Source organism: Panthera pardus, unplaced genomic scaffold, assembly GCF_024362965.1.
Source record: "Panthera pardus isolate Hobbes unplaced genomic scaffold, ASM2436296v1 HiC_scaffold_6, whole genome shotgun sequence".
Lineage (NCBI taxonomy): Eukaryota > Metazoa > Chordata > Mammalia > Carnivora > Felidae > Panthera > Panthera pardus.
In genome coordinates, this window is record NW_026526991.1 from 25,216,510 (window position 1) to 25,243,370 (window position 26,861).

The window sequence follows — 26,861 nt, forward strand, 5'->3', positions numbered from 1 at the left end:
CAAAAGCAAGACACCGAGGGAGTCCTCAGACACAGAGCTGGTAAAGGACTGCTGTGCCAGGAAGTGGGGAAGGGTGTTCTGAGCAATTATGAACCTGTCCCCACTGGGATTCTGATTAAATTCAGTAAATGAACTGACCATGATAATTGTTTAAATGAAGAATTTGGGAAGTGTATATTAAAGTATGTTTAGGGAAAGTTTTCTTCTTAATTGGCATAGCCAAATCCATTTTTAAATATTGTAGCACTATATCATTCTGTTGCCTTATTTGCAGGATTATATTAAATCATGTACTGAATTGTGTACATGTCTGTCTACCTTGACTAGCTCTTAAGTTGTGTGTATGCATGTTTGTACTTACAAGTTTTTTTTAGAGCAAGTATGTCCTTATCTCTAGCACAGTACAATGCCTGTGACAGAGAAGATGTTTAATAATACATGTCTAAAGTATTTACTCAGCATTTCTTTGTATCTTTAAATTTGATTCTCATTCTGTCTTTGATATCACAGCAAAACGTAGAAGGTTTTCCTCAAAATCAGTTGTACTCACAGAGGCACGAAAACAGCTTATGGTTTGTCACCTACCTCAGGTTCTCAGACTACATCTCAAACGATTCAGGTTAGTTGTAGTGGTATTATAACTACATGCTTCATTTGTTTGTTTGTTTTAAAGATTTTTTATTTTTTAAGTAATCTCTACATTCAACGTGGGGTTTGAACTTAACACCACCAAGATCAAGAGTCACATGATATACCAACTGAGCCAGCCAGGCTCCCCTCCAACTTTACACTTCTAATTTAATCATTCCTTGTGCTTATCATGCTTTAAAACTTAACACACATAATGAATCAAATTTTAGTAGTATATACTGGGCTAGCAGATGACTTAATAACATCTACCTACTTCTGCATTCACTTATTTATTTACTTACTTTTTAAATGTTTACTTATTTGAGAGTGTGTGTGCATGGGGCAGAGGGAGAGGAAGAGAGAGAATCCCAAGCAGAGCTCCAGGTGGGGCTAGATATCAGGAACCATGAGATCATAACTTGAGCCAAGATTGAGAGTCAGATGCTTGGCTGACTGAGCCACCCAGGCACCCCTACTTCTGCTTTTTTTTAAAGACAAAAAAAATCCTGTCATTATCTCTAGCCTTGACCAGTAAACACTACATTTAATAACTAAACTTCTGATTTGCTTCCCTTGTAGAATACATTGCTAATGAGTCGACCCCTCCCATTTTGGTCTGCTCAGTAATCTTATTCTCCATGTAAGTTTCTGCTTATAGAGTTTAAAATATGCTCAGTGAGGGTGTAAAAGTCTTTATAACTTAGAGGATTTGGCTCAATTGTTTCATTCTCAGAAAAATAAGTTCAACTAAGAGCAGTTAACAAAAACAAAAAAAAATTCTAGTGTTCAGAAATATGTTTAGTCAGGTGAATTAGTTTGCAAAACTGTTGGTTAAGCAAAGCATATGGTTTCATACTTTGTAATAACCATGTTAACCTTAAAGCTTATTCTTCTCTTAAATGACTTTATGTGCTAGGACTTGAAAACTACTGAGACCATGTTTTTCATACATATTGGGTTTTGCTTGTTTAAAGTTTTTTTAATAATTGGGGCGCCTGGGTGGCTCAGTTGGTTAAGGGTCTGACGTCGGCTCAGGTCATGATCTCACGGTTTGTGAGTTCAAGCCCCACATCGGGCTCTGTGCTGACAGCTCAGAGTCTGGAGCCTGCTGTCTCCCTCTCACTCTGCCCCTCCCCACCTCACACTCTGTCTCTCTCTCCTTCAAAAATAAATAAACATTGAAAAATGTAAAGTTTTTTTAATAATTAAAATATTTATTTATTTTAACATTTATTTACTTATTTTTGAGACAGAGGCAGAGCATAAGCAGGGGAGGGGGAGGGAGGGAGAGAGAGAGAGAGAGAGAGAGAGATACAGAATCTGAAGCAGGCTCCGGGCTGCTCTGTTTGTTAGCACAGAGCCTGACGCGGGGCTCGAACTCACGAACTGCTAGACCATGACCCGAGCTGAAGTCAGACACTCAACCAACTGAGCCACCCAGGTGCCCCAATAATATATTTTTTTAATTCAAACTTTACAGAAGGTAAAGTAAAAGCCCAAAATAAGTATCTCTTTCCTCTCAGTCCCACTTCCCAGAGATATTCACTGTTAACTCTAGTCAGTTATTTCAGTTACTTATTGAAGCTGTTAAAGGAACAGTCAGCAAATAACATGTGAGTGCTGGTTAATGCAAGATGTTCTATATTCTTTGGGGAATATAAAGTAGGTTCCTTTTCTCAAGATTATAGTCAGGCATGCACAGAAATAGTGGTGAAATAGAAATACTAAGTATCACAAATTATATACAAATTGATTTATCAGAGACTTAGAAGAGGGGGTTAGCTGATGTTCCCAAAGCCTCTCTTATGGCATAGGGGTCTTTATATTATTCAGATCTCAGTTTATATGTCATCTCTTTAGAGCAGACTTCCCTGACCATCCTACTTAAAAGTAGAACCACTCAGGGAACCTGGGTGGCCCATTCAGTTAAGGGTTCATGTTTGGCTCAGGTCATGATCCCTGGGTTGTGGGATCTAGCCCTGTGTCGGGCTCGTGCTGAGCGTTTAAGATTCTTTCTCCCTCTGCCCCTCACCCTTGCTCAAGCTCTCTCGTTTTTTTCTAAAAAAAAAAAAAAAAAGGTAGTACCACCCAACCCTCATTATCATACTACCCTATTTCTGCTTAAATGGCAGAACCCATCACCTGCAATTAGTAGTTTACTTATTTCTCTTCCTCTGCTAGTGGAACAGAAGCTCAGTAAGGACAGGAATGTTGTCTATTTCATTCCTGTATCCCAAGGCCCAGAACCAAATTCTGTGCATAGTATTTGGCCGAAAATATTTACTAAGTGAATGAATGGGGCATGTACAGAAGGAGGAGCACTTTAGCCTAAGGGAGCAACGTGAACAAAGGTATGGAGGAAGGAACAGGGAAGGGTATAAACAAAAGGTTTAGTGAAGTCAGGCAAGACCTGCCATTGTGCATAAAATCAAGTGGAGTGGAAACTGGAGGACTAATTAGGAGGTTAATGTTGTATTCCAGGGCCAGGGAGCATGGAGAGGTAAGAACATAAAAGAGATTCTGTAAAGAAAAAACTGAAAGGACTCAAATTTTGGTTACATAAATTGGTACTGAATCGGCTACTGTAAACTGTTAAAGAACTTCCTGTTCTTCATAATTGCTGCTTTAACCTGGTATTTGAAGCTTTCCTTAGAGTTAAACCTGTTTGACTCCCTTTCCATCTTCTGCCCAAAACATTTTTGACCCTTCATGCCATATTTATTTCTGATTCAGAGATTTTGCTTATGCTGCATTTACCACTTTGTCTTTCTCCTTTTTCTTCATCTTTGAATGAAGATTTGCCAGTGTATAAAATATATAGGATATATAAAAGATAAAAGGGAGAATGGGATTGGACAGGGGCATACAGGAGCCTCTGAAAAGGCATAAGAAATGGAACGTTTCTAGTACCGTAAAAGCTCCCCACGTGTGTCTCCCGGTCTATTCTCTCCCTTCTCTTTGAAGTAAACCACTGTGCACTTAGGGTATAGTGTTATCTTGTTATCATTTTACTGTATTTCTTTTTTTTGTTTGTTTGTGTTTTATTTATTTTGAGAGAGAGCATGAGTGGGACAGAGAGAGAGTGAGAGAGAATCCCAAGCAGGCTCCGCACTGTCAGTGCAGATCCCAAAACAGGGTTCAAACTCACAAACCTCAAGATCATGATCTGAGGGGCGCCTGGGTGGCTCAGTCAGTTGAGTGTCCGACTTCAGCTCAGGTCATGATCTCATGGTTTGTGAGTTCAAGCCCCACGTCGGGCTCTGTGCTGACAGCTCAGAGCCTGGAGCCTGCTTCCGATTCTGTGTCTCCCTCTGTCTCTGCCCCTCCCCTACTTGTGCTCTGTCTCTCTCAAAAATAAATAATCATTAAAATTTTTTTTTAAAAATCATGATCTAAGCTGAAATCAAGAGTTGGACACTTAACCCACTGAGCCACCCAGGCACCCACAATTTACTGTATCAGCAGAAAAAAACTGGGTGCCAAACTTATCAATAGGAATCAATTGTCTATTTAGATGGCATACAAGTGTTTATTGAGCATTATTAAATAATGTAAGGTTTGAATTTTATGGTTAAATAAAATATAAACTTGTGAATGATAAGAATTATAGGAACTTACGTTAAGCAAGTGCCTTTTTTTTTTTAACGTGCTTGGTCTTCCATCCTGACTAAAGGTGCACTGGATGTAGGATTTTTCATACATTTCATGGGGAAGGATTGGGATATGAGTCTTAGTCCATTTAATTTGCAAGTCTCACCTTTAGTTCCATACCAGTTTATATTGTACTGATAGCATCTTCACATATTTTGACTTCACAAAACCTATCTATATTCCTTTCTCCTTTGTCTACTTATTTTTATCCATCATAACTTCATGTTTTAGTACTTTAATGCTATTATATTTTCATCAATGGCTGTCTTTTGTCTCTGCACCACAGTACCCCAAGCTGCATTATAATCCCTTCTAAGAACAACCATGTATTACATTATTTTCCCTTGTAGCACCAGCTCATACTCTGTGTATGATAAAAACATTGTTTGCCATGTTTTGATCTAGTACCAAGAAGGATGACCAACAGGCTGGGAAAAGGACAGTATAGCTAGGCACTATTAGAGTTCTATCCCTAATGAGTATTTTGCTGACTTACAAGGAAGGGTCACAGTTCCTTTTTTTTTTTTTTTTTAAGAGCTCTGAAGTGTTCTGAGGAATTAGAGGTTTTGTTCTGTTTTTTTCTCCACATCTGGCCAAGAAGGATCCAGAGTATGTTTCCCAAGTACAAACTCTAGCTTCTGGGGTATCTCCCTTATGGTGTGACAAGGCAACAGAGAATTAAAAACCTTTTGGTGGGCACCTGGCTGGTCAGTTGGTGGAGCCTACAACTCTTGGTCTTGGGGTTGTGAGCTCAAGTCCTATGTTGGGTGTAGAGATTATTTAAAATCTTTAGGGGTGCCTGGGTGGCTCAGTCAGTTGAGCATCCGACTCTTGATTTCAGCTCAGGTCATGATCCTAGGTTTGTGGGTTCCAGCCCCGTGTCAGGCTCTGTGCTGACAGCGCGAAGCCTGCTTAGAATTCGTTTCTCCCCTTCTCTGCCCCTACCCCACTCGCACTCTGTAAGTCTCTTTCAAAATAAATAAATAAACCTTTAAAAGATTTTTTTAATGAAAAATAAATACAATCTCTAAGAAAAATAAATAAAAATTTAAAAACCCTTTGGTACTTTAAATTAATCCATTAGAAGGGGGAAACTGCCACAGGGCCGTAATTTCCTTCCTATATTAATTTTCTTCCTATATTATCATCTAACTACAGAAGGCAGATACTTTAAAACCTGACTAGACCTGTTTAATAAGCCTAAATTCTTCCATTTATAGCCACCTTCAGCATTGAAAGGATTTTATATTTACATTATTTTACATATGATACTTTGTATTCTATACTGAGACCTATTATTATGACTGTCTGAACCTGGCACATGTTTATATTCCATTGATTTTTTTTTTTTTTTTTAATAATTTTACCCTGGTTTGTTCACAGGTGGTCAGGACGTAATAACCGAGAGAAAATTGGTGTTCATGTTGGCTTTGAAGAAATCTTAAACATGGAGCCTTATTGCTGCAGGGAATCCCTGAAATCCCTCAGACCAGAATGTTTTATCTATGACTTATCTGCTGTAGTAATGCACCATGGGAAAGGATTTGGCTCAGGACACTACACTGCCTACTGCTATAATTCTGAAGGAGGTATAGATGGGTAGATGGGGAAAAGTATTTTATCTTGGGTCAAATTTGGAAGCTGGAGTTCAGGCTTTACAATTTCTAAATTGACCACTAAATCATCTTAAGTGAAGCCACTTGACCTTTTGTTTTCTTTCAAGAATACTTCTATAGTTCATAAAAAAAACTGAGAGTTTGTGCAGAAAATGGATATTTTCTGCAGGATTGTAGTAGTTTTGACTTTCAAAGGCTGTAGCAATAAGATAGTAAGAATGGTTGCATTAATTCAGTGCTATCTTTTTTTATATAATTTTTTTCATGTTTATTTATGAGAGAGAGAGAGAGAGAAAGAGCACTAGTGGGGGAGGGCAGAGACAAAGACACAGAATCCAAAGCAGGCTCCAGGCTCCCAATTGTCAGCACAGAGCTTGAACTCACGAACTGTGGGATCATGACCTGAGCCGAAATCGGACACTTAACCAACTGAGCCACCCAGGCACCCTAGTGCTATCTTTTATTACAGGCGTTATTTCTAAGGGCAAGTCCTCTGTTTACTGGTTTCATCTAGTTAATTTTGCTAGAGAACAGACCATCTAATAAACTGGGATCACAGATACTTAGAATAAACTCTGAGTTTAGGTTTTAACAAAACTCACTTTAATTTACTGCCTCCATGGACCCTCAAGGACAGTCTTCATAGGTAACAAGTGACTTAGGGTTTTTTTATTTCCCTTCCTTACCTACTATTGAACGAAGACTGAGCCTCCACATTCATACCATTTCCCTTCACCCTACACAAAATAAACACAAAAGACGTGTGGACAGAAAGCCCACATAATCCACGAAGGCAATTAATTTAACAATAAACTACCAAGAGTGAATTGTACACTGTTTGCTTTACAGTATGACTAGTAGCAAAAGCATTAACTGGTAAAATGATACCTGGAATTAAAGATTGTGTCAGGTGAACTAATCAGATTCTTTAACTTAAAACTACTTGTAGAATAAAGGTAGATAAATCCAGAGTAACATACTGCCCAAACTATTTAAAAGAAAGGAGTTGGCTAATTATTTTCCCTTCAAAGAAACTTTAACTCTTACTGAAACTAATACCTTTAAATCCATTTTAATTTATACTAGAAACTTCTAAAATTCCTTTATAAACATTAAGGTATATTTCTGTGCTTCACTCTAGGGTTCTGGGTACACTGCAATGATTCCAAGCTAAGCATGTGCACTATGGATGAAGTATGCAAGGCCCAAGCTTATATCTTGTTTTATACCCAGCGAGTTACTGAGAATGGACATTCTAAACTCTTGCCTCCAGAACTCCTGTCTGGTAGCCAACATCCCAGTGAAGAAGCTGATACCTCTTCTAATGAAATCCTTAGCTGATCCAAAGACAGTGGGGCTTTCTTCTTGTGATTTTATATATACTTTTTAAAAGGGCTTACAATTTTGAGCTTCATTGTTTTAATTTTTTACTTAGGATTCAGTGCACAGTTTCTACATTTTGTATCCACAACAAAACTGTTTTTACAGAGACAAAATTAGCATAAACATGTATATCAATGACAGCAGGTAACTAAACTTTTCTCAAGTACTTGGGAGTTTTAAACTTTCAGTGTTTACTTCATACTGGCATTACTTCTTTTATATTTTCATGTCTTAATTGGCTCAGATCATGAATTTGTGCAATCTTTTACTGAAGTTCAGGTGGCATCATTTTATACATTTTTTATTTAGCTTTTGTAGGTATTTTCTATACAAATTCTTATTAGGTGGAAATTAGATAGTCTTCACTAATGATATTACCAAAAAAGAAAAAATTTCTTTCAGGCCATTTGCATAGTGAAGTTACCTTTGCCCCTTGAAGGCAGTTAAACTACTACATTCACTGTGAAATACCAAGGTATTACCTAAATACTCATCAGTCACACAAATTGATACTCCTGAGGCTTTGTGTGTTACAGGACTCAGAACAAACATTCCTTGGTTAAAGGAACTTCATTTTTTTCAAAAATGTATTAAGTTTTAATAATTGTTCTTTATTTGGCATAGTCAAACTTCATACAAATGAAAATGACAGCTTTATAAGTAGTATATTTAAATTACTTCAGTACTGTGGACATGAAAACAATGATGGCTCGGACTTATAATGATTTGTTTGGCAGCAAACAGGTTTGTCCAGATTCTAATAAAGCAGTCTTATCAAAAATCTGAATTCAGCAGTGTATTATGGTAAGCAAGTACAGTTTAACTTGGATATGAGGGTTTTTTGTATGTTTAACATTAGATCTCTTAAAAGCTTTGTACTGTATCATATCTTGAGATTTTTAGTTTAAAGGGAAAAAATAAGTCTTCTTGAAGAGAAAAAATTGCTTAGGACAGAGAAGATAATTGTTCAAAATTGGCAACTGGGCAAGATGTTCAGCATCTCATTTTTCTAAATAATTTTTCTAAATCTCATTTTCTAAATCGGCTTGGATTACTCACTCTTGCTCCGATTATGTGAAGACTAGGAACCTCAGATGTTCAAATACTTGGCCCTTTAAAAAAAACTATCTAAACTTCCATTTTATTATAAATATGTTATGAAATACTCTTTGCTCTTCCCAAATAATCTTACTAGATCTCTTTAAAATCCTACTGCTGCTAATTTATCATCCACTAACCTCTATAGATCAGCTATTTCACATCTTAGCTCAGTGTTAACCACTGGAAGATCATTTATTCTTTTTAGGTTTGCTTGTAGGTTAAAATCTTCATGAAAGATAACACCCTATAGAATGCTGTTTTTTGCCAGTGTTCATCTATTAAGTATAAGCTTGAAAAGGACCTCTATTAGCAAATTTTCCTTAAATTTCAGAGAGCCAAGTTGCTGGGGCAGCTGATGATGAAGTGCAATGAGAATTTATCACTGAACAGACAAGTCATTTATGCCAAAATACAGCCTGAGTATTAAATGGCTAAAGTTTAAAATCTTTCACTTAATTACCTATGCAAGTTGTTACCTCAACTGTTAACGTAATTATACCTCATTAAAGATTTATGTGGTCAAGATACCTGAGTCTAGCCTTTTTTAATTTCAAGGATTACTTTATACTTGGGTAAACTGCTATACACTTTAGCACCTGGTTTTAGGGAGATAATTTAAAGACATCTCTGGAAGATCTGCTGTTTGTAATGGTATAGATGTTTCAGTACTTATTTCAATATAAAAATATATGAGAAAGAAAGTGACTTACCCTTTTACTTTTTTTTTTAAAGGTATACACACCTATATGTATGCATATAGCTTTTTTTTTTAATTTTTTTTTTTAACCTTTATTGATTTTTGAGACAGAGAGAGAGAGAGCATGAACGGGGGAGGTTCAGAGAGATGGAGACACAGAATCTGAAAAAGGCTCCAGGCTCTGGGCTGTCAGCACAGAGCCCGACGTGGGGCTCGAACTCACAGACTGTGAGATCATGACCTGAGCTGAAGTCAGACGCTCAACCGACTGAGCCACCCAGGCGCCCCGAGCCTTTTACTTTTTAATCCCTCAAAACTAAAACCTAGGCGGAAGACTATGTGTGTGAGGTCAAGGGGGTATATGGGAACCCTGTACTTGATGCTCAATTTTGCTACAAACCTAAAATGGATATAAAAAGATGTATTAAATTTACAAAACCAAAACCTAGCCAATGAACAGAAACTTAAATTTCTTATTGTACATCTTAGTGTAGACTTCTACATTCGGCTAAGTTGATCTAACAAAAAACAACGTGTTTTGGTTGTAAAATAATTTACTAAAGGCACTATTTGTTAAACATCAACTAATAATTTGTTACTAATAAGGTACATCATTGTAAACATAACAAAATGATTTCAAGAGATACATGGCTAGTAGGTAAACAATACAATGTTTTTAAGTGACAGCTTTCCTATTTACAAGATCATATTTCTTCCAGCTATTCCAGGGGCATGCAGCGATGCTACTGCTCACAAGAGTTACTAGGAAGAGAGCTTGGAGGTTATAACTGGTTTGAGATCCCTACTGCTAAAGAGAGGTCTTATAATGCTCCAATATTCTTCATTCACAGGGTAAATTATAAAACTCTTGAGCATAGAAATTGAGATACTTTATATCTCCCACCAAAACACATCAAAGTAGTATGGACTCAGAACCCCAAGAGAACTAGCTGGAGGGCCCAAGCCCTATAACATGTCTAAGCATGAGCTTGTGAGCTCTGCCACTAGCACATCACAGAAACTGGAGAAAATAATCTGAAAGTAGCTATTGAACATTAGCACCATAATAAACATGGCTCATATAACTTAAAACTAGATTGTTTACCCCACAAGACAACATTTATAGCTCTAATGCTATATATATAATAAATGATCTAAGTACAGAAATCCAGTTTTTCTTCCTATGAGAAAAACATTAAACAAAATACAAACTAAACAGCATCCCAGAGGCAGTGAATCTTATTGTGCTAAAGCATATACAAATTAAGGCTTTACCTTGGTACATAAACAATTTTGAAATTGTGTTGGAACATCCCCAACAAATCGGTTACAAAGAATTCAGGCAATTTGTTCAAGAATCTGTAGTGGGACTCAGTTTAAATAAGTAAATATTAGGTATCTTACATTCAACTTACGCACTTAGCTGCCATAATTAGTGTAACTGAAATGCCACTAGTTTTTAATTCAAGCCAGTCAAGGGGCAGGGTGAATTTGATTCATTAATGGAAATGCCTAATAGTTCAATTTAACGTTTCTAATTATAGCAAGATCCAAGTATGGGAAGTTTTCCTGTTCTAGTGTTTGTAGTCTTAAATGCCCTTTTGGTTTATTGAGCAAGCTGAATACATTTCCTGATAAAAACTACCACTGGATAAAGGATCTAAATGTTGAGATTTTACTAAATCAAGGTTTCAAGTTGGTACAATGTTGTCTACTAGGTCATGTTTCAATTAATCTTCATAATGTCATGGGAAAAAAATGAAAGACAAAGACTAATATGGTTCTAAAAAGAAAACAAAGGCAAACCATTCCTAAAGCTTTAATTTGTGAAGATTTTCCCACATTATGCATGTGTAGATCTTGTTTTAGCCATTATGTCAGAAGAAAAGTTTCAGTGTAGAGGTCTACAATCCAGATAAAAGGCTCTACATTTCCCTACGTTAAGTTCAGCTATTTCCTGTGCAGAATTATAACCACAGACATTGAAATGTAGCTCTCAGATCTGAAAATGTCTTTATTTTTTAGAAAATGGATTCCAGGAAGGTTAAAAAGCAATACCAGAGGGTATAGGTGCAGAATTGGATGTAGTCATTCAAAGCATTCAATTAAGAATATGGCAATATAAATATCTGAAAAGCATCTCTTAGGTGTTTAAAACAAAAAATGTGTAAGTCATTCCTAACTAATTTGAGCTTTATAGCATTTCCTAGATGGGAAAAACAGTTAACATTTGAAAGTCCTGAAAGCTTTTTCCTTGGCTAATTACATTAGATGGTTTGCATTTGATCAAAGTCCTTCCTTTTTAAACATGGATAAAAGCATTACATAGGTCCACTGTTAAACAGACAAACATGTTGCAAATTAATTGTGGTATAATGTACTCCAACAAAGCTTAGAAAATAAAAGATGTTGAGGCGGCTTTGGACTAAGTTTAATAGTCATCTCCTCTGCTGACAACTTCTTTACACGTTGGACGCAACAGTATGGTATGTTCAAACTGTGCTGTATATGATCCTTTAATGTCACATAATGGTGGATATGGATCTACAATGCCCAAGTCACACAGATTCTTCAGAGCCATCAAGTATTTACTTTCTCCCAAGCGATCCAGCCATCTGCGGCAGAAGGCAAGGGTGCCAAAGTTTTCATTGATGACATTTAACAAGTGTTTTGTTCTTGGAAGCCTAAGAGGAGAAAATCCAAAATTAACAGGTGACTAAAAAGTTACCAACTCATTTTCCCCATTAAGGAAAGCTCATATGGTAGCTGTGGTTTTACTTGGTAATTAACTTCAAAAAACTTTTTGTCTCTTTCAACATTCAAAAGTCAGAATGTATAACAGCTCATACCTAATTATAGATGGCAGCTGAATGAGAGACCACCTGAAGACTATCTTACGTATTTATTTATGTGTCTACACATGTGTGTGTTAAATTCCCAGTAGAGACTCATCAACAGTATTATGGTGGTTAATTTCCTTTTTTGTGCACCAAGCTGAAAGACCTGCACATAAAGGAGGTATAAATCCATCCTTCAACCATCTTCTCCAAAAAGTTTAAGGGGGAAAAAAAGGTAAAAATAGAAAGTTTATTAATAGGAAAATATTAAGAACAAAAACCTAGAAATGCCAGCAAAATGATTCTCTCTGAAAGTATTAACAATTATTAGAAACTGGATCTGAAGAGAATACTTGCCTATATCATTTTCATCTCAGTTAAGATTTTTAACAGGCCAATTTCCTTGCTGTATTATAAAAATCCACACAACTTACTGGTAGGCTATAGAACTGTACATTAATGAATATACCACTGTGAACGTTTGTCACATTTTTAAAAATGCTACTACCTGGGAAAAGAAGCTTAATACTCCTATAAAAACAACAGTCTCTCACCTTATTGGCACATGTCCAACATCAAAATTTTTCATATAATGTGAGCATTCCATATCATCATGAACAACGCCTTTTCCTGTGCTTCCAAAGGTTTCAATGGCATACACTTCTCCTTCCTAAAGAATATGTAAGGTCAAGGGGAGAGAAGAAAAATTCAGAACCAATTAAAATTGCCATTTGTCAACTTCAGGCTGAGGTTATTATTTACTTCATATAAAAAACAACATGAAATAACCCCCTGGTAGTCATCCACCCTTCCTTGCTTTATCTCCTTAGCACTTTTTGGTCTATGTCCTCCTATTGGAATGTAGGCTTTATACAGGCAGGGAATTTTATTTTGTTCACTACTACATCCTCAGTGACTACTAAAGAGACTGGCATCTAAGAGATGCTTAGTAAATACTCATTAAGTGTTGAATGAACAATCCTCTGACATACCCAACTTCCATAGCTGACTGAGCCCTGGCCTGACCAGACACAATTTGCATACTTGCACAGACCAGTAAAGATGGCAAGTTAATTTTGCTCAACATACTATATACTCAACTATCACTAACTTTAGTTTAGGAAAAAAAAAATCAGAATGCTTCACAATAAACACTTTGTATGTATGGCATACATACCTCCATTCTTGTAGCCTCTCCTCCTTTCACGATGGGCACTGTTTTCCCAGCATGTATTCTATACGGCCCAATTGAATGTCCGTTTAGGTTACGGATTGGTTTCACTGGCATAATAGGAAAACAGTTATTCAAGGTTTCCAGAAGCACAAACAGATCTCTTGGCTTTCTGGCACAGAGTTCAAGCATTGATTTAAAAACGATATGGCACTACTAAATAACCTCGCATTGACATAGTTAAATACAAACTGGAAAACTAGCAGAATATAGAAAAGATGTTAATTGCAATTTACTAAAAACTAGAAGGGAGTAAAGGGGGATGATGGGAAAAGAAAAAACTATGTGATGAGGTAACAATGGGGGGTCATCTAAGGAGGTATTGTTTTTCATTCGTTTTTAACTTGTTTTTTTTTTTTTTATTTAATCTCTACACCGAACATGGGGTTCAAACCCACAACCTTGAGATAAAGTCACACACTCCTTGGACTGAGCCAGCCAAGTGCCATTAAGGAGGTACTGTTAATATAAAGTTATATTACACAGTACATGTCATGTACACAGTGATTACAAACAAAAAATATTTTTACAGTTATGGACCAAAAGGTATTGTGACAATGTGGATACTGTGTTGAAATGATAGGATGTAAAACCTTACATTTTTTTATTTTTTTCACAAACCAACTCATACAGTTTTTTCTTCAGTTGACAAAGGGGGGGGTTGGACTTCCAGTCCTAGGGCTTGAAGATCCCAGGACACAAAATGAATCTAGCAGGACTGCCACCAGGGTGTAGAAAATTCCAGAAAGCTTTGGCCTACATAATGGAATCCACACACCTCCCTATCTTAAATTTTACAATTATAGCACATTCCAAATGTTAATAAGGAAAATCCAAACAACTCCAAGGTCTTGAGACCAATTACAGAACAAACTGTGGTATATTCACGACAATGGAATACTAAACAATAAAAATGAAAGGTTGGGGATACACTGAACAACAAAATAAAACCTAAAGAAAAAAGAACAACAGGCACAATTATATACATATTGTTTTATTATTATATATGTAAAAGTTAAGCACAAATATACTGTTGTTTAAGGATGCATAGTTAGAAAAGCAAATGTAAATACTTTAGCACTCAAGACTTTGGTTTGCTAGAGGAAGACTGCTATAATTCAAGAGTATACAGAATTGAAGGGCTTTTGGAATGCTGACAATATTCTACTTCTCAAGGGATAAAATTACATAACTTTTACAATTGTTTAACTGAATTTTTGTGTTGCATGTATTTTCAGTGATATTCCACAATAAAAATGGTTTAAAAAAAATCTATCTCTGCAGTGCTAGAATTCCAGTACGAGTTGCCTTTCTTTTAAGGCAGAATTAGGTAGCAAGGTTTTTTCAACTCTACAACAATGAAACAATGACAATTATATTGATTGTACTGTACAAAAGACTGATTTGCACTGATGTTTACAGGATTACGGATTTGTGAGCAACAAGGACATACACCATCAGGTTGCAGAGGAAGAATACCTTCTGCAGTTGGTAGAAACACAGTAGTCTATCAGTATCAACAAGGTCAGGCAAAGAATGCTAAATAAATCATGTGAATTTACAGAGGTCAAGGAGGTATGAATGTCTCTGCTCAGATGACTACAAGGGAGAGACAGGATTTGGTTAAAGGAAATGTGGGAAACACTCCTTAAGAAAGTTATTAGAATAAATATACTCACTAAAAAATAAAAATAAATAAAAATAAAATTAAAAAGTTATTAGAACAGTAGTTACAGAGAGCAGTGAGCACAGATCAGGAAGGACAGTGGTTAGACCCTGAGAGCTGGGAAAGCAGCACAAAGCACAGGTGACTCTGGGACTGTGTACCTAAGGCAGTGGCTGGGAAAGACCAAGAGGCAAAGGGAATAAAGATTAAAGAAAAAACACACAAGGAATTAACTGGACTCCAAATTCTGAACTCAACTTAAAAAAAAAAGGTGAAGGGCTCATCAATGGAATGAGTCCCTGGCTTCTTTTTAAGCTTCAATTTGACTTAGTCACAGAAAACCAAGTCTACATTTTGGCCATTCTCAGATAAATCCCTGGGTATCTTATCAGCTACCACCGCAGCTCTGCAAGAGTTCCCACCTAGTGACCACAGTTTTCCTAATAAGATGAAGTTATTTTCCCTCCATTTTCCCTCTTTATATTCCCAGGAGATAAAGAAAGCACTCAACACTACTTTGTAAAATTAATTCTGCAAGAGGTCACATGCATTTCAAAATAATATTCATTTTTTAAAAACATACCTTGGTATGTCTTCCCATCTATTTCAACCTCATACGATTCCATAACTTCTTGGATGGCCTCACCAACATCACACAGACGGACATCAATTCCAGCACACTAAAAACAAAATGATATATATACTTGTTACTCAAAATGCATAATTTTATTACAATTTATTAGTATTCTAAAATAAGGGACAATTAGATAAACTGCTTTGTATATTATAACTTCCTTTATAAAACCTTTGGTATATTATACTAGGATTGTTCACTTAAAACCCTAAGGGCAGTGGACCAGTCTTACATAATCCAAAGACCTTCAACAGGCTATAAAATGCTCAAAATACATTGAATGAAATTGTGCTTCCAGTTCACATACCTTTATTCCAGTGTTAGTGGCATCTTTTACAGCTTTTAATAATGTATCATATTTCGGATTAAAAGTAACAGTAAAAGCACAGTCAATAATCCTACCTGAAAGAGAAAATTCTTCTTTAAGTTGATGTATCAGCTAGTCAATTTGTCTACTGCATCTATTCTATTAATCTGCCTAGTTAACATGCAAATAAAACGATGGGCTCAAAAGAAGGCAGCAGTCCAAGTACCCACACAGCATTCAAAATCAAAGTGAAAAAAAGTATAAATAAGTTAAATAAAAGTTTCAGAATGCAAAGACTAATTCCAGGGTCAGTATGTAACATTTCAAGATAGCACCAATATAGTACTAACCTAGGTGGATAAGCAAAAATATAAACAGAAACAAATCAAAAAGAGAAAAACCTGGGGACTAAGGAACAGTAATGTGGGCAGAGAAAATGTAAAGGTCTACAGACGCCAATCAGTGCAGCTTCTGCAATTTAGCAAAACCTCAGGTAAGTACTTTATCTGAACTTTATTTTCTTTATCTGAACTTTATTTTCTCACCTAAGTGAGATAAAAGGTACTCACCCAACAAGGTTTGGGGGCAGAATTTAGAAAAGCTAGCAAGTATATAAAGGTTGGTAAACTTAAACGTTCTAAGTAAATGTTTGTTGTTCTTATTAACAGATAAATTTCTGAAACAACATGAATAGATAAACAAGATTAATTTCTTCTCACCTTGATACAAAGAGTTATAAACCTCAATTACCCAATGGTTTGCATTATACTCCATGTAGTAGGATACTTAAAAGTAAATCTCAAAAACTGGCTCAACACAACTCTACTGAAAAGTGAGGCATAAAGAAGAAAATTAGGAAGTTCAAGTACCTGAGCCCCATCTAACATAGAGAAGACTACTTTTTTCGGGGGGGGGGGGGGGGGGGAATTATTTCCAAAAACTCACCACTTATATGTGTTCCAAAGTCTATCTTACAGATGTCATCATACTGTAATACTGTTGTGTCACCAGCATTTGGAGTATAATGGGCAGCACAGTTATTTAGAGAACACCCAGTAGGAAATGCCAGGCCTGCATTTAATCCATTCTCTTTAATTAGCTTTCGTGAACAGTCTTCCAACTTTTCACTATTTAAAAAAAAATTATTTACATTTTTATCTTTATATACCTTAAAGGTCATCAGGTCCAGAGAATTTACTAAAACTCTTAAGTTACTTTCTGGGAAAGATCTGAACAATTCCTGGATATGAATGACTAATAGTTCTCTGATGCTATGAAAATAGTAGCTCATTTCTAAAAGATAAAAGATTAAAAAAATTCAATTCCACTAGAAATCTGGAGAAACAGAACCACACAATCCACTTTTAACTTAGTTACTAGGAAGTGAGATTCTCCACTCAGACTAATATAAATGTTGATTACATTTTATTTACTCAATGTTGCACATTTAAAAAACTGTCTGAATTAGAGAACTGTTGCCTTTTATAGCTAATTACTACTCGAAAGGAAAACTAGAGACAAAGTACTTTTATTGGTTTCTTCATTGCATTGTAACTGTTTTGTGACCAATAATTTTAATACAAATTGTTAGATAGCGAAGTAATAGACTTCCAAACAGAAAGTAAGAATCAGAGTAATGTGTGCATTTGCACATATAAGTGTACAAAGTACAAAATAGGGTGGTTGAGGTATAAATGTCCTCTTATGGTTTCCTCATTACATTTACAGTATAAGAACTCATATTTCTAGAACCCTCACATCAAGTTTAAGCAAAGTAGTAAGAAAGCCAAACATTACAACTGGAGAGTTAGCACTTAAAAAAAAATTTTTTTTTATCACATTCTTACAAAAATATATTCCTTTTACCAGATTTCGATCATTGTCATCCCAGGCTTGATCCAGCTCATAACATATTTTCTAACTTGTCGATGTGCTTCTGCAGCTTCTCGAAAATCATTCCAAATCTCTTCACTAGCTTGATCTAATGCTTTCTTTTCTTCGCTTGTAGTTCTCCAAGCAGCTGTTCGCCTTTATAGTATGTATAGCATAGTATTAGTCACTTTAGAAACAGCAGATAAGCATAAAAGCTGAGAGATAAAAATACACTAATATAAGACATTTTAGATAAAAATGTCACACATTCAATTTCTTATATTAATTAAACATCAGCAAAGTTTCTGAAATATGAGTAGTCACACACTTGCAATCAAGCCAAATCAAGTTAAACCTTTTTTGTAAGACTCTCAAAGTCCTCAAGTGAAATTTCATTCATAGTCAGAGACTAAAACTTTGCCACACAAAAATAACACAAAAAGGAAAAAAAAAAAAAAAAACAGAGAAGCCAGAAAAGAGTCCTGGAAACCAAGCAGTGGAAGAAAAAAAATTATCCTTCCACTCAAGGTTACTCTGAGAGACTTCAAAAGACCACACCAAAAATTAATGTTTAATTTCATCAATAGGGTAAGTACTAATATGAAAACTTGACCGGAAATCTACATATACTTTCATCAAAATATAAAATATTATGTGCTTTTGCAGGATCTTTCTAATTGTACATATATGTAAGAGGCGATTCTCCTTGAAGGATATGGCTCATATTTGAAAACTGCCAGGGGTAACAAACATTTTTTATTCAGTATCTGGGAAATGAGAAGATACACTGACTCCCTTTAAGCAGCACCTTTCAAAAATAGTAACTTTTCAAATGAAAATCTTTTAAAAAGTTCTTATAACTTTCATACATTACTGGCAATACTGAATACACAGTTCACAACTCAGTGATCACTGAGGTATAAATTATACTCAGTATAAAGCGATGCCTTCATTGGGGCACCTGGGTGACTCAGTCAGTTGAGTGTCCAACTTCGGCTCAGGCCATGATCTCACAGTTTGTGGGCTGGAGCCCTGCGTGAGGCTCTGTGCTGACAGCTCAGAGCCTGGAGCCTGTTTCAGATTCTGCGTCTCCCCCTCTCTCTGCCCCTCCCATGCTCATGCTCTCTCTCTCTCTCTGTCTCTCAATAATAAATAAACATTAAAAAAAAAGTTTTAATTTAAAAATAAAAGAAATAAAGTGATGCATTCAAGATTACTCCTATTTTCCTCAAACTATGGCTTGCAGGCAAATCCAGCCTGGTACGTGTCTCGTAATCAAAATTTTACTGCAATACAACTATGTCTATTTGTGTACATACTGTCTATAGGTACTTACGTGCATGCTACAAAAGCATAAGTGAGTAACGCTCATGGCCTGAAATATTTACTACATGGCTCTTTATAGAAAAAGTTAACATAACTGCTCTAGAGTATGCCCCTAAATTAATGTTTCCAAATACTGTGAGTTCTTGGTCGTTGTCAAGTTATGATTACTTCCTACCGCAACAGCTACCTGTGTGCCAACATCTAGCAGCTCTAATTTGCTACAATGACACAAAGGGGCCGTCCTATGTCATTTTAGGGATACTTAAGCATCACAGAGGCTTCTTTGGCTTATTTTCTGTTTGGAAATGTATTTTGGATTATATACTGACATTATAAAGAAATATTGCAGCACCATCTGTTAAGGTCAGTTTTGAACACCACAAATACTTAAATGTGTATGAATTACTTTTAATCGGAATAGTGAAGATTCAAGAGGCAATTACAAGTATTCAAAGGAACATCCTCACACTAGAAGGTAACAGGATACAATCCTTTAAAAAGTATATTCTCAACATGTGGCTCAATCTTTTTCAGTTGCAATACACTTATAGTTGCTCACTCCATGATGGGACAGACAAGCCACAATCTCCTGACCTCCAGATATAACTCCAGTTTATTCTCTCCCATGAATCCAAAAATCTTTCCTGGAAACCAAGAACCCAAACATTCTAAGAATCAATCACTTCCAGGCATAAGAATACTGTAAAGACATCAGTTTTTAAACAAAACATATCACAGTTGTCTCTTACATGGGCCATAATTCTGGCACATATACAATAGCCATACCATTATTGCACCCCTTGCCTCAAAAGCCAAACATTTTGTGAAAAACAAAAATATCCCCAAATGTTTTTTCTAGAATGGTTAAGATGAAAGACTATGTCCACAGGGAATTGATGGATATCATGCAGTAGGGCCATGAAAAGGAAATTGGTCATTATCAATTCCAATTTTTTCTCTTCAATTCTTGGAATCCATTTCTTATAGATTAAAATGCTAAGTATAATTAAATTTCAAATGCTATCTAACTACATTTTAGAATCAGAATATGGCACAATAAAGATCTCCAATAGTGAAATCAACAGGTCTCACATAAACATCTTATACTTCTGAAGCTGCATAGCTGATTCTTAGAAGCAGTAATTCTTCAAAAGGTTATGGAATGTTCTGCATTATTGCTAAAGAGGTACCAATCAGAAGCTAGATTAAAGAAATTCTTTTCCTAAGTCTTGAGTTCAAATTGAAAGCCATTAGTAATATTCAAGAAATACACTGCCAGCATCTAAAATTATAATTCCAGGTTCGTGGGGCGCCTGGGTGGCGCAGTCGGTTAAGCGTCCGACTTCAGCCAGGTCACGATCTCGCGGTCCGTGAGTTCGAGCCCCGCGTCAGGCTCTGGGCTGATGGCTCGGAGCCTGGAGCCTGTTTCCGATTCTGTGTCTCCCTCTCTCTCTGCCCCTCCCCCGTTCATGCTCTGTCTCTCTCTGTCCCAAAAATAAATAAAAAACGTTGAAAAAAAAAAAAAAAAAAGAATTCCAGGTTCGTTCTAAAGACAAAAAATATTATCAAGGAGCCTGTCCTCTTTCCTAAATTTGGTATTTTGACGTTCAGTCTATTTAGCAAATACATAGAAATTAGTAAAATGAAAAACACATTCTGAGCCAATAATTATTTGAAAAGGCAATTAATTCATCCAAGTGACAGAGGTGGGTTAGAAATACTTTTTAAATAAATTATGTATATACAACAAAACTATCAAAATAACTGCTCGAAAGAGAATCTTTACAGAAGTGTTTACAGAGTATGTAAACTTCCCACACCTCTTTCATATTTCGGAGTCTTTTCAATATTTCATCATTTTTACTAGATGTGTTAAGAGCATAAAATGTAAGTAAAACCAAAAGATACAAAGGAATCTGATTATTAGTTTCAAACAGTTGTAAACATTTCTGAACTCACTGCATGGATAACTTGAAAGCTACTTACATTTATATTTTTAAAGCACCAAATACCACGTTTATAAAAATCATTTAAAAATGCATGCCTTTAACCTAGAAATTAAGATTGCATGTAGATCAATTCCTTCCTCTGAAAACTGGTAAACAGAAAAATAAAGCATGTTTTAACTTTGCCTATAAGAAACTATTGTTAACTGATAAAGTTAATTGAGACCCAGCTGATAAAGGAAAATTCTTCTTATAGAAAATCAGCTAATAAATGTAGAAAGAACTACAGAATTAGAAATTCATCATTTTGCAGTCCCCAATGAAAAAACTGATAAAGCATGAATGGATATTAAAATAATTAAGAAAAAGGCTGTTGAAAAAAAGGATATTCCAATGGTACCAAACTACCCACAGATTACTTGGAAACTGCAAAAAGAAAAAAGTACCTTTAAAAAAGAAACAGCTGGCTAGTATCACATTAACCAAGTGACCACATACAGTAAAACTAGTAACAGAACAATCTGACATTATATCTGATGCAACAGACTATGATTCAATATGAAGAACACAGTATCACTTATATGTCCCTGTCAAAATCTAAATATAATCTAAGCCTTTACAACTAATTCCAGGTTACAGAAAATAGAGCGAAATCACTAATAAAATTATACTAGATACAAAATAGAATATTATAGTCATTCAAAATTGGTTTAAAAATTTTTACTAACATAGGAAATACACACAGAAAGTCAGTTTTCTTAGAAGTGCAAATTACTAATTATAAGAGGAAAAAATAGTAATGACACACTAGAGAAACTAGATACACCTTATCCAAGTAATAAAATCTGATATCATGTGCCTCCAGATGTGACAATCCTGAAAAGGACAGGATATCTACTTGTCTAGTATTCCATCCAAAAATACACAAACTACTTTCAAATAATTCAGAAAAAGTAGATGAATACAGATTCACCAATATAACATTTTCCACATCTGCCCTCTATCTTTCTGTCTTCCAAGGAGAAAATGGAATGTTACTGGTATATTATACAGAATATATATATTCGGTGTAATTGTCATATTCCCCTGAGAAAGAGAACAATAGATGAGGCAAATGTTAAAGAGAACCTGAGTGAAAGGTATGCAGGAATTCTTTCTCTTAAGTGCAGAATTATTTTAAATAAAAAGCTAAATAAAATGCTGCACTCAACCTGGGTGGTAGTCACACAGGCAAGTTCTTTGTGATAATTCATGCAATTTTTAGTAAGTTTATTAAAAAAAAAATAATGAAGGAAAAAAAGAGACAAGCAAAGAAACAAACCCTATAATGTAGAGAACAAATTGATGGTTACAGGAGGTGGGAGGTGGGGGGAATAGATGAAACAGGTAATGGAGAGTAAGAAGTGCACTTGTTGTGACAAGCACTGGGCGATATATGGAAGTGTTGAATCCCTATGTTATACACCTGAAACTAGAATTATGCTGTGTGCTAACTAGAATTTAAATGAAAACTTAAAAAAAAAAAAAAGGGTATATACAAAACTGTATTTAATACTTTACCAAACCTATAAGAATACTGATTCTGATCTAGTTGCAAATAGTCAAAACTGGTTATATGAATGTCAAAAAATATTAAAACTTACTAAAAAGCAAACATAACCACAATAAACTTCTTTTTCATTTCCCCACAGCATACAAGATTGCTTTTAAATATTTAAGTATTACTTAAGAAATATAACATATAATTAATATCTTCCTCTATTGTTTCAAAATCAGAGGTTATTCTACCTCTACAATGTTTAATTTGCAACAGATGATAGTAAGAAGGGAAAGATAGTTTTTAAGGTTTATAAAATCTCAATTTTCTTTGTATTAAACATTACTTCAACTGTTCCACTATATTCACATTATTAAAAATATTAATCTATTTTTTAGTAAGTATAGGAAATCAATGGTTTTCTTCCACTTAGCAATAAACACATAGAAATGGAAACATAAAAACATCCTGTTCACATCAGTAACAAAACCATAAAACACTTAATAAATTTAACAAACAAGGGATGGGACCTACCTGAAAAGAATCAGAATAAGTGGGAAAATATACTATGACAATGGATAAGATAAAGTGACACAACTGTCAATTTTCTGAAAAAAGATACATAAGTATAATGCAATTCTGATCAGAATTCTAATGAGAGCATTTTTCTGTGGGTATATGTGTTAAAACTATTATGACTAAAAACAGCTTAGTATAAAAAAGAACTGTGTTTGGGCGTGTATGGCAGAGGAGAAAGACTTGCCTTATTGAATTATCAACATATAAAGTTGCTGATAAATCCAAATACTAGCACAGGAATACACAAACAGATCCGTAGAATAGAAATTGGTTGACTAAGAAAATATAGTTCCATAATATAAGAATATAGTATATGGCAGAGGTGGTTATTCCATTGAGTAGAATGAATTATTTCTTTTTTTTATTTTATTTTATTTTATTTTTTATTTTTTTTTTTATTTTTTCAACGTTTTTTATTTATTTTTGGGACAGAGAGAGACAGAGCATGAACGGGGGAGGGGCAGAGAGAGAGGGAGACACAGAATCGGAAACAGGCTCCAGGCTCTGAGCCATCAGCCCAGAGCCTGACGCGGGGCTCGAACTCACGGACCGCGAGATCGTGACCTGGCTGAAGTCGGACGCTTAACCGAATGCGCCACCCAGGCGCCCCTAGAATGAATTATTTCATGAATAAACAATTCTAGCACAATTGGCTGTCCATTTGAAATAAATTAAAATTAGCACTCCCAACTCTACACAAAAAAATTCCAGACTAACTAAAGACATAATAAAACACAGAGGAAGAGTTTGAAAAAAATCTAAGAGACTGCTAGGAATCCAGAGGTATAATATACCATATTCAAAATTTTAAAACTTTTAGAAGAGCAAAAGAACAAAGCCAACAATCAAAAAATGCTCACAATCATTAGCAGTTTGAGAATCATAAACTAAAGTGCTAACATATTCTTTGATTCAGCAGTTCCACTCCTGGAAAACTATCACACAGTAAAACTGCCAGAGTGTAAGGAGACACATACATAAACACGTATACATAAATACTATGTGTATCTTAGAAATACTTATTACAGAATGGTTTATAATATGGCAAAAAATATTAGAGACAAAGTAAATGCTCATCGACTAGAAAATGGTGAAATACAATATAGCATATTCACTCTATGGAATATTATAAAGCCATTCAAAAGAATAACAGGTCTTCTGACTGACTTGGAGAGCCTTCCTGAATGAGAAAAGGTGATGAAAATGTGCATAGGATTCCATTTTGGAAAACAAACAAGACCAAAACACTCCCCCTACATAAACAGACATAGATGTGCACATATAGGAGCATATAAAAATATGGAAGGCTACCTGCTAGGTGGTTACATGGGTCTGGAAGGAAGGGAAGGAAGAGGGAACAAGCAAAAAAAAAAAAAAAAAAAAAAATTAAAATGATTATATTTAAAAATAAATGTTGATTATATCGTATGTACTACAAAAAGTTAAATTACATGCCTGTAACATTTCAAAAACAGATGCTTTAAGATAGGGATGGTGATTGATGAATTCAAATCCAAAGAAAAGATGCTCATGACACAAAATTTCAGAACTTTATAGACTTATTCCCTATAGGTACTGGGAATTAAGGAGGGGGATTAAAATATAACAATATCATGTTCTTTCCTAAATTTAAAGAAAAACAATGATGTCTTTACAGGTCAGTGAAACAAGGCTACAGTAGAAGCTTTCTTAACCAACTATGGCAACCACTGGATTAACTGATGGTCTCAATTCCCTCTGTAAAATATACTGACCAATGGCCACTGTATTCTGAAAATTAGGGGCTGACAGGTTCCTGTTCTGAATAATAATAGCAGCAACTAACAATGCTTACATGTGTCTGTTACCCTCCTAAATGCTTTACATATATTCTTCACAACAACCCTATGAAGTGCTTATTTTATGGATGAAGAAATGAAAACAAAGACATGATAAATTACTTGCCCAAGTCACAAGCTAATAAGCATTAGAGTTGGTATTCAAATGAATCCCAGCTTCCATGTTCTTAGCCAGTCAACATAATGCCACTATGAGTGTCTGCTGGCCAGCGGAAATGTTGCCTTTCAGAAAAATCAGGTGATTTGCTCACAAACCGGTGTAAATTATCAGTTACTATAATTCTGTAATTTTGTTATATAGTACATAAAAAAAATTATTCCTATGAAAACTAAATTGACTACTCAGAAAAGTCTAAATAAAGGCAAGTCATCAAAAAAAAAAAAAAACTTGTCACATTAAGCGTAGATAAGAACTGCAAATGGTTTCAGGAAAAAAATGTAAACTTACAAGTATCAGACCTCAGACTACATAGTTTTTATTCACAGCAGCTCAAAATGGAATACATTCAAAGACAATACATTATGGATATAGCTTATGAGGAGAAAAAACATGTTCCAATATCAAGAATGATAAAAAACAAATGTTTAACTTTATCGATAAAGATTTTTATTTTTTGTTATTCCCCACTTTAACATACTTTTTTGATTAAACTATGACCGGTCCCAATTATTTTGGATAAGAGGGCTTCTACTGTATTTTTGGTTAACAAATTCACAAGCTTTTATTAAGGTGGTGGACCAAAGCTCTGAGAAAAATCAAATCTGCTTTATTGCTAAGCTACAATTTTCAAAAATCAAACTGGAAGTTATTTTATGATCCTTACCCATCTTGTGTGGGTGGGTACTCGCATTCTTGTCCTTTGGGAAATACACCGTTAGGATACAGGTCACATATTGGAACTGAGGGAGGGTCTGTTTGAACTTTTGCTGTGAGATACAAATAAAGCATTAACTCCTGCAGTTAAAAATAAAATTAAGCACTTATCATTACAGTTTTTCTCAGTTCCTAATGGTTGTTATATGACCTAATTTTAAAGAATCTCCTTGCTGTCTTACAGTTAAAAACAGAAGATATTTCACCATGCTGGCCACCTCCTCTCCGATGTACTGCTGCTTGGGAATAGAAATATTCAACTCCTTAGAATTCCATTATGTATTTAAACAGTATATGCCTTGGCAGAAAGCACATTCTAATGTTTTTGTCTTCATTTACTATACTGGAAATGGAATAGTATAAAGGCTGTTTTTCATAAATAAAAATCAAAGAAGCAACAAGAAAATATGGAAGAAATCCTATAAAGATGAAATAAAAATATAAAACTACTATGTATTAATAAATTAAGTGAAAAACTTATTTCAAGGAAATAATAAGGTATAAAAGTTAAGCATATACATACCCAGGGCTAAAAGAATTTAGGTAGCCATACACAAATTTCCAGATACTTAAAAAAAGGTAGAGTTCTTACATATGTTTTAAGAGCATTATTTCCCAAACTATGTTCTAAAACACACCAGTGTTCCAAGATGACTTTCAAAAATATCTGGGGATCTGTCTTCTGAAAAAAATGTTTAAATACATAAGAACTAGTTACATAGTTCTTATAATATGAAGAATCACCTTTTAGTAATGACTGCTATTTCCAAAGACTGCCAGGAAGTTGAGTTAATTTATGCAGTTGATATAAGACATTCAATGTATATCTGCAGCATTTCAACTACTGAGGTGAAATATGTGGTTTTCTTTTGATTATAACTGGTCTTATGTTACAGATTTTTGTCTTCAATTTTAACACATATTTTGCTCTTTTTGTTCTGCAATGGGGGAAAAAACTATATAAATAAAAATATGACTTTATTGAGCCAAATCATTTATCTATGGAACCATGTTCAGTTCCTTCCTTTAACCCAAATAGTATCTCATGAGCACCAAATGTTTTTCCGTCTTTACATAATGTTTAAAAGCGTCCTATGGGCAAGTAAACTTGGGAAACACTGTTTTAGGGCCCTCCT

The 26,861-nt window shown here is 35.0% G+C and overlaps 2 protein-coding genes across 5 annotated transcripts in view; one reads left to right on the plus strand and one right to left on the minus strand.

Annotated features, from left to right (window-relative positions):
• Window positions 1-8,906, plus strand: part of USP44 (ubiquitin specific peptidase 44) — a 54,903-nt gene extending 45,997 nt beyond the window's left edge. For all 3 annotated transcript variants that reach the window (XM_019446483.2, XM_019446482.2, XM_019446484.2), the window contains 3 exons: window positions 511-619; window positions 5,665-5,870; window positions 7,039-8,906. In XM_019446483.2, coding sequence (XP_019302028.1) covers window positions 511-619; window positions 5,665-5,870; window positions 7,039-7,238 — 515 coding nt within the window. In that variant the 3' untranslated portion in view covers window positions 7,239-8,906. The remainder of the gene's footprint in view (window positions 1-510; window positions 620-5,664; window positions 5,871-7,038) is intronic.
• A 2,168-nt stretch (window positions 8,907-11,074) lies between these two features.
• The window catches only part of METAP2 (methionyl aminopeptidase 2), a 29,268-nt gene continuing 13,481 nt past the window's right edge, over window positions 11,075-26,861 (minus strand). For both annotated transcript variants that reach the window (XM_019446477.2, XM_019446478.2), the window contains exons 4-11: window positions 25,676-25,778; window positions 17,620-17,781; window positions 16,699-16,880; window positions 15,754-15,848; window positions 15,396-15,492; window positions 13,093-13,196; window positions 12,470-12,585; window positions 11,075-11,762 (exon numbers count right to left, since the gene is read on the minus strand). In XM_019446477.2, the coding sequence (XP_019302022.1) occupies window positions 11,510-11,762; window positions 12,470-12,585; window positions 13,093-13,196; window positions 15,396-15,492; window positions 15,754-15,848; window positions 16,699-16,880; window positions 17,620-17,781; window positions 25,676-25,778 (1,112 nt within the window). In that variant the 3' untranslated portion in view covers window positions 11,075-11,509. The remainder of the gene's footprint in view (window positions 11,763-12,469; window positions 12,586-13,092; window positions 13,197-15,395; window positions 15,493-15,753; window positions 15,849-16,698; window positions 16,881-17,619; window positions 17,782-25,675; window positions 25,779-26,861) is intronic.